This window comes from Galeopterus variegatus, unplaced genomic scaffold, assembly GCF_000696425.1.
Source record: "Galeopterus variegatus unplaced genomic scaffold, G_variegatus-3.0.2 Scaffold3362, whole genome shotgun sequence".
Classification (NCBI taxonomy): domain Eukaryota; kingdom Metazoa; phylum Chordata; class Mammalia; order Dermoptera; family Cynocephalidae; genus Galeopterus; species Galeopterus variegatus.
In genome coordinates, this window is record NW_007729473.1 from 1,690 (window position 1) to 10,476 (window position 8,787).

At 40.8% G+C, this 8,787-nt stretch overlaps 1 protein-coding gene across 1 annotated transcript in view; it reads left to right on the top strand.

Annotated features, from left to right (window-relative positions):
- Window positions 1–698: 698 nt before the first annotated feature.
- LOC103600464 (ecto-NOX disulfide-thiol exchanger 1-like) overlaps window positions 699–8,787 on the top strand; it is a gene marked incomplete at its 5' end in the record, with an annotated part of 57,828 nt that continues 49,739 nt past the window's right edge. The window contains 3 exons of the mRNA XM_008584741.1: window positions 699–819; window positions 1,738–1,845; window positions 6,053–6,109. Of these exons, the coding sequence (XP_008582963.1) occupies window positions 699–819; window positions 1,738–1,845; window positions 6,053–6,109 (286 nt within the window). The remainder of the gene's footprint in view (window positions 820–1,737; window positions 1,846–6,052; window positions 6,110–8,787) is intronic.

Here is an 8,787-nt window from a genome sequence, read left to right on the forward strand (position 1 = left end):
CTTTATTTTTAAGGGCTGCTCAGTGCTCCTAATACACATACACCATTATTAGTGTGGCCAGTCCCCTTCTGTTGGGCATCAGTTGTTTCTAAATTTTGCTACCTCAAGCTGCAGTGAACAAACATAAGCTTCCTACCTGTGAAGACAACTTTCTATCCTTCACTTGGCTCATTTTTAAAGGAGGTTTAAAGATTGGATTTGAAATTGTCTAATGAAGTAAAAATTCACTCAGCATCACAGAACACCAGATCTCCTTGGGACTGTTCTGGGGCCAGTCATGAAAGAATGAAGGAACAGGGTCATTCCCCACTTTTTGCACACAGGGCACAGTTTAGGCCACTGTCACTGTGCCAAAGTATAATAAGGGTTCCCTGTTTTCTCTACTTTAATCAATTGATACACAATTAGTCACATAAACTGTTAAGGGAGCCCATGTGGGATGTGCGCATTATATCACATGTGATGATATAGGCAGGTGGTGAAATAGGAGGCACTGAGTTTTTAGAAAATTGCAAGGAAATCACTGTTTGTGTCAGGGGACCAAAGTAAGTTCTTAAATTTATACCCAGTGCCAGAGTAGGGAACAGCACAAGCAAGCCCCAGGGAAAACACAGTGTGCTTTTCTGAGTACTCTCTATCCCCCGAATCCACCAAAACCAGTAGTTTTGAAGATTTAATTTAATCCTTCCAATTGGTAGGTTTAAGCATGAGAAATCCAGTGCCAGTGTTCCTTCAGGCTTTGATCGTCAGGAACTGGCCAGGCAGCTCTGCAGCCAGCTTGTCAGTGTCCTGAAGAAGCAGCCTGGATGTTGGAGACAGGTCCTTTCATGACAGGAATCCACCAACATTTTCACATCATTAGTGCGGCCTTTGTCATATATGGTAGCAGAAGAAAGCTTCTATCTTTTCAAACTAGTCCTTTGTTGTCAAGAAGCTTTGCATAGACATAGCTGTTTCCAGGGCCTGTTTCGAAGCTCTTGGATGTATTCTCCAGCCTAGTATATATTAACATATAACCATGTCCCAAAGAATTAGTGCAGGGCAGTGCTGTTCCTTTGGCAGACAAGGTAAACCTCCACATGAGTTACAGCTGACAGGGCAAGGAGAGCTAAAGGCTTACAAAATCCCTTCAGTGGCCCTGCTTAAAAACAGCAGTGTAGGCCATAGCTTAGTGTTTTGACAGCTTATATCAGCAGTTTTCTCTGATATATTGATTGCTGTTTGGACTTCAGTCCTGCTAATCTAATAAAACATCACCGTCATAACAGAGAAAGTAAAAGGTTCTTTTGCAGTCCCAGCCACTTGGTGAAGTAGCTTTACAGAGCTACTGTATAGCTAGCTCCACTGAAATATGTAAGAGAAAGTAACATTGGACAAGTCGACTAATTATATTTTTATTATTTAGTTTTTTCATCTAGCAATGTGCTGTTTATTAACACTATTCTACATATTTTTGCAAGTATGCATTTGTTCACAGGAATATGATGGTGCCCTCACAAATACTAAAACAAGTTTTGTGGATCAGTATCACAAACAGCCTAATACAATACTGTGTCCAACACTGCAATGCTCTTTACACTAAGTGGGGAAAGCACATACACGCAAAGTCAACTGAAGTCTGGATTAAGCTTTAAGATGTGTTATAAATCTTCTCATAATTTTGAATGCGTATTTTGAATATCTTAGTATCACCTGTCCCTCAATCCTACTCATGCTAACAATCCTTTAATTTCACAGCAATTGCTAACCATCCAGGAGGAGTTAAATAACAAAAAATCAGAATTGGAACAAGCAAAGGAAGAGCAGTCCCACACACAAGCATTACTGAAAGTCCTCCAGGAACAAGTAAGTGAATGGACCAGATATGATTTACAAATCAGTTCAGACACCCCGTGCACACCTCCCTCGTGTGTCACCCACGCCAACATTACAGAAGGTAACCTGCAGTGTAATAAGCCTGTACCCTTCAAGCCTTCCAGCAGCTTTGCTATGTGAAATTTATAATCTCATTCCCAGCATCACCATCATCGCTGCTGTACCTATTTAGATTACCCAAGCCCGCCAGCATTGTGTTTAAGTTTCTTCCAGAAGACAAATGAATTTTGAAAAAGTTTTAAAATATTGGCAATGCAGATGTATTTCAAAGTAAGCGGCTAGTTTCTCTTAAGTGTTAACAGTGAGGAAAATTAGTTTAGTATAACCCATGGTACTCCTGCAGACATGTGAACAAGAAAGACTGATTCATAGCAACATTAAAAAAAAATATATATTCCCTGTGCATCAAGGCACTTATCTAACCATGGTGAGCAACAGACCTTTATATGAAGTTTGTAAATCTGATTGTTTCATCCTGGCTTTCTTGGATACAAAAGTGTAGCCTGACATTGATAAGTGGATTGGAAAGTATTGTCTTTCAGCAGGGTAAGATGGATCACTCAGCAGGCAGCAGGGTGAAATCTCAGCCCACTATCTACGCTGGAGGAGCCCAGAGAGCTCTTGAAATGCATTCCTATTTCTGGTGTTCACTTGCTGCCAACAGTATGATGAACGGTAATTAGGAGGAGAAAAAAATCATATATAGTAATCCCAACCTTCCGTGGGTAGTCCAAAGGAGGCTGTTTTAAAACTTTCACTCACACATAGTGGTTTATGAGACAGTTATTTATCCAATAAGTTCAAAGGTGATATTTTAGGAAATGAAGTGGGGAGAGTGTGACACTAGTCAGCTGTGACTCAGCCACTTTACAAGTGTTTTTCTAAATTTAATTGAATCATATTTATTGTACTTACTGGTGGCGTAGAGAGTTATACCTCAATAGATGTATACAATGTATGCTGATCCATTCAGGGTAATCAGCATCATTGCAAAACCCAGTCATTTCTTTGTGATGTGCACATTTGATCTCTTTTCTGGCCATTTGGTAACTTGCAGTCATTTTTTTTTAATGGTTTGGGATCAAGAAAATATATTTTTAGTTATTTTCCCCCAAGAGTATAATTGATGCATGAAGGAAAAAAGATGTTAGATAGTTTAACATTTTATAGCTTTGCAGAAAAATACTTTATAAAGCTTATCTTTACATGATTCATACAGATTCAATAACTTAAACTGAGGTTGAATCTATATGAGTTCAAATAAGATTGAGCTGAAAAATCTAGTTGACTATAGTCACAATGAGCTAGTGTCCAGGAGACCTGAAATCCCTGTCCTCCCCACCTTTCTGTTGTTAAAAGTCTCCCAGCAAAGCGGAGCTGATTTGGTCTAAATTTGTTCTTGATCAAACAGATAGAGCTCTGAGCTTTTGTTGTTTTCTGCTGTCCCTCTCTCTCTCCCTAATTTTTTTCTTTTAGATAGCTTTAACTAGAGCTGGGAGGAAGGAATTCCTCTCTTCTTCAAATGACTCAAATTCTTTATTTTGATTTCAAGTTCAAACCCCAAGCATAAAAATAGATTTTGAGTTTTGCAGGAAGTATCGATATGTTATGGCATGCATTTCTAAAGAGCAAAGCACACACATGGGCGTTGGTGAAACATCACACTTCACTCTCCATTACTTTGAAGGAAAAAAAAGGAGAACGTGAAGAGGATTCGGAACTGAGTCCTAGAAAATGCAACTGAGAAGGAAGCGTTTTCGAATCTGCAGTACTAATTTAAATGGGATGGCTCTTCCCAAGCAAAGGCACCAGGAATCCCTAAGTCTGAGGTGACCTGTGGCACCAGCAGCCAAACACATTTGGGTGCTGTTGCTACTACCAAGCCCCGATTGTTCTCACAGAGGGGCACACAGTGTGCACATTCTTTCCATCTGCCTGCAGACCCCACCCACACAGAAACACACCCTGCAGGACATACTTTACCTCCATGAGCATTGCCTGATGAGGCTTGCCTGGATTTGTGTAGAGTAACTACACGTGTGTACATTTTTCCAGTGCCTGCACAGACATGGCCTAAACAAATGGCCACATACATACACACTAAAAGATATACCCTTCTCTGAAGACTTGGGATTTTGTTGCTCCAAATGACTGCCCCTTGATGAGAATCCTGACAAGAAAGGATAGGTCTTAAAGGACAGACCTTTCTCAGGGTTGGGCCTCACCCCTTCCAGGGAGGGCTGGATCACTCCCTAATCTCTCCAGCCTTCCTTGTCTGCTAAGACACAGCTTCTCTAGGTCTCCCCAGGCTCCACTGGCTCCTGCCCTTCATTTCCTTTACAATGATGGCAGCTTCCCACATCTAGAGCTTGTTCACAAACCCATGTCAGACAAGACATTCAACCCCATCTGGGGAAGAGCAGCGGGTGGAGGAGAGAAGAGGGTGCAGGCCAGTGAGGGCCAAGCATCACTGGCCTGGAGCTCCAGCTGCAAGCCAGGTGCTGCAGGAGGAGGAGCTGCCTGTGGTCAGCAGAGGGCAGTGGGGTGAGCAGTGCCAGCGACACGATGGGGAAGGAGAGCAAACGGGTCACCTGAAGAGGGAGGCCAGAGGTAGAGGAGAGGGGATTTCTCTGAACGTGAGAAAGAGAGCCGCCGGCGTGTTCATGCTGGTAAACATGTAAAGGTGGAAGAGACTAACAAAATTGTCTTTTACTTCTGCCAAAGAAGAACTAAACCTTCTGAGCTGTCCCCCGTCTAACTCATGGAAGCACAAGTAATGGGACCTAATGTGGGATGAGCAGAAGGGATGATGAAGAGGAGGAAGATGCGGAACCCCTACAATGAGAAACCTTAAGCTAGAAGATGGGCTTCTGTCGTTGGTTTTTGTTTGTCTGTTTTCTAAGTTCTTATCTGCCCTGTGATAATAGATGGTCCTATCAGTATGGTTGACCATTTTCTTTTCATATATGTCATACATTACCAAAGCTCCCTTGTATTTGGTATGTGTAGAAACATCACTGATGTAGCCCTAAAGAACAGTGGGTGGATTTCTTTTTCCTTAAGCGGGAGTGATATGGAAATGAGCCAAAGAGTCTTTGGTCCATCATCAGCTATCCCATCCTTAATTTCTTCATGTCACTATTCCGTTGGCAAAACTGCTCTCTTGGCATGGAGAGGGTGTGGCTTTCTTGCTGAGAGTTTAAGGTTGCCTTAAAAAAAAAGCACTAAAGTTTTCATTCTAATATGCACAATTAGCCAGAAAAAAACAATGTTCTGAAGCAAACATATTGGTGGTATATGTGCAGTATTTCAAATTTTAAGTATTTTCCTACCATGAATACCTTATATTAGGCATAAAAAACAATAGAGGAGGTGCTGCTTGCTAAGCATAATAAGCCAGGAAGAAATGCTGGTCAAGAGCTGCACGGCCAGCTCTACCCTCTCCTTTTCTCTGTGCCTCCAAATAGCTGCTTTGACTCAATGTAGGATAAAATTCCAGTTAAAGGTTTCCTGAAATGTCCTGATAACTCATAAGCTTTCCGAGAGACAGGAGTGTTTTCAAATGTGCACTGTTAAAAATCTCATTTGAGAAATAGCTTTTCTTCTAATGCTTCAGTGGGCCAAGGGGATGTCTTTCCAGTTCTTCCTCTGCCAAAAGAAGCAAACCGTCTTGTCCTTTAGGCCTCCAGAGATGATGTCAGTCATTCAAATATGTTCTCAAGGAGGACATATGCAGCAGCACTACGGCATGTTAAAACGGCTGAAAAGACATCATTCATGAATAGTCGTTAGTATAATATCATTTAGCTGGTGGCAACTTGCAAACACTGCAGGCTTTAAATTAATAGCAATCCAACTAGGAAATGAAATCATTTATTATTCTTAAGAACCAGTTTTATACATTTTATGCCTATGGAATTACTTTCTAATTTTATTATTTAAAAAATAATGACCCAAACCCATTTACTTTTTGCCAGCCATCAAGCTTCATAAAATATTGGTTTCAAACTGGTTTCAGTAAGACTGCTTAGAATTCTGTGCTCCGTCTGTTTTACCTCATTAGAAGTTTTATAAAGTGCAACCTCAGATATCAATTAACAAGGTGATATACACCTAACAAATATGCTCGCTTATTCATTTGTTTTGTTTTGTTTTGTTTTTCCTTAAAATTTTGCAGTTAAAAGGCACCAAGGAATTGGTGGAGACCAATGGCCACAGCCATGAGGATGCAAATGTAGGTACCATACACTTGATATTTGTTCTTCTCACTCGATGTTGGTTGAACACACAGGGAGGTGGCACTTTACTAACATCAAGGAAATCAGAAGCCCTGCCTCTCAGCTGCTTAAGATTGTTATATAGGGTTTGGCAATAAAGTGTGGTAGACATGCACTGCTCTTGTTAGCTTAATTTACCAAATGTTAATTCAGAAGTACTTGAGCTAATCCCCACCATCAAAAATTCTGTCAGTGAATTTGTTTGAACCCTTTATACCAAAGCTATAAACTGATGATGTGTTGGGAGGCAAATGGAACGAGACCCAGCAAGAAAATAAGGTATATATTGCATGTGTATGTATTAAGTTTGCCTGCCGCTGAAGATGGTAATTAAATGATTGACGTGCTACAGAGGTCTCAGAGCAACCCTCTTCTCCCACAATAGCCCTTGATAGTGTACCTTTCTTCCATTTCTGACCTAGAACAGTAGCAGGTTGCATCCATCTTCTCGACAGAGTATAACTTATAATGGTACAAAATCCCAGTTAGCACCGTGCCTTGTTCCTTGAATATACAATTACCAGAATGTAGACAGGTATTCTTTTTGCCTTGGAAGTTCTTTAGTCTCAGATGGAATATTATACCACGTAGATCATTGCCTCTCCATATGTTTGATGGTTTTCTCCTTGCCTTTTTTTAATCTCTCTGATATCTGTATGTATTTGATTATCCTCACAGAAAATGCTTACTAGGAGGTTCTTTTCACATAACACAGAATCAGGCATGATAATGAATGCCTGATTAAGCTAGAGCTAGGAAAAATTATATATTTCATGTTCACTCTTGTTTTAATTATATACAGCAGAGAGCCTAATATTCAGAGTACCAAAAATTCCTCTTAATAATTATTGCTCCTACCCAGATATCTAACATATGGTGCTTATTGAACACCTACTGTGTTCCTGGTGCTCTGCTGAGTACTAGGGGGCTAGAAGAGGGGGGCGCAAAGAAATATAAGGCACCTTGTCTGCCCTCAAGGAACTTATAACCAAGGAATACACAGCGACATACAGGATGTGATAAGACTACAGGAAGGTGAGGCAGCTGTGATGTCATGTAGTTTGAAATCTGGACTGTGCTTTTTAATATGTCAGCTTGACAAGTTACTTAACTTCTGAGCTTTATTTTCCACATTTGTAAAACAGTGACAAAGCCTACCTCAACTTATAATATTGCAATGAGCTAAGGCTTATGAAAACCTTCGGGTATTGTTATTATGGTTTCTTTGTGCTGGATAATCAAAAAAGACTTCCTGGATCTGTGGGATTTGGGTTTGGCTTTGAAGGATGGATAGGATGGAGATAGAAAGCTGGAGGAAGAAGCTGTTTGTACAGAGCCCTCCACAGGCAATATTGGGACATAAGTAGAGTCTGTCTTCCCCCTCCAATATTTCATCACCCCCATCCTTACCCCAAGACCCTTCTTCAGGATCATGTCTTCCAGGCACGCATTGCTTCCACATTCTCAACCAAAGCTTTCATATCCACTCCACATGGGCCCAGTCCCTCTGTGCCTTCCAGGAAAGCTGCTGTCTAATCCAATAAGCCAAAGTGGCAGTGTGCCTCAGTTTCCTGGTCTAGGAAATGGGGATGCTATTTCCTACTTTTCCTTCCGTATGGCCTACTGTGAGAAGCAAATGAGATAATGGGTATGGAAGCACTTTGTAATTGTGGGGTTCTATCTGAGTAAGATGTTATGATTATAAACTCATCTCCTGAGTGGATTTAAATTAGATGATACATGTAAAGATAGGTGTAGCACAATATCCAGCCCATAGGCCCTTTTTTGAGAAATGTTAGAAGTCATTATTAAATGAAAAAAAGTGAAAGGAGATTACCTTTGAGGGCTTTTGTCTCTTTTAGAGGAAAGTTTTTGGATTTTAAAGAGAACTCTCTAGAGTCTGTGATGTGGGCTTCGTAATCAAATCAGAGAGGTGACCTTTGAGAGATGGGGCTCTGGCCAAGTAGGTGGGAGGAACACCACCTTGCCCAAGGTGGGTGAGATGTTTGTGAAGTGACAGAACCTGACAGTCCCTGCCAGTCACTGCTGGTGGCCACCTCCCTCTCTGGGCAGAGGGACAAGCTAAGTTTTACATTCACTGCCTCTTTTGTCAGGGGGTTCCCAGTAGGTGGACTATTCACTTGTCCTTTTCCTTTCTATCTGTAATTTTGTCTCCTTTTGGCAATTTCCTTAGCCCCTCCACTGGAGTTATGTGAAAGAAAAGAAACAAAAATCAATTATTTTGGCAATGCATTAGGAGCTCTAGCAAAGTATTTTGTAAAGATTTTTTTTTTTAATTTTATTTTGTCGATATACAATGTGGTTGATTATTGTGGCCCATTACCAAAACCTCCCTCCCTCTTTCCTCTCCTCCGTCCACCCAACAATGTCCTTTCTGTTTGCTTGTCGTATCAACTTCAAGGAATTGTAGTTGTTATGTCTTCTTCCCCCATCCCCCGCTTTTTTTTTTTTTGTGCATGTGTGTGAAATTTATTTATTTTTAGCTCCCACCAATAAGTGAGAACATGTGGTATTTCTTTTTCTCTGCCTGACTTGTTTCACTTCATATAATTCTCTCAAGGTCCATCCATGTTGTTACAAATGGCAATTTTCATTCATTTTTATAGCTGAGCGG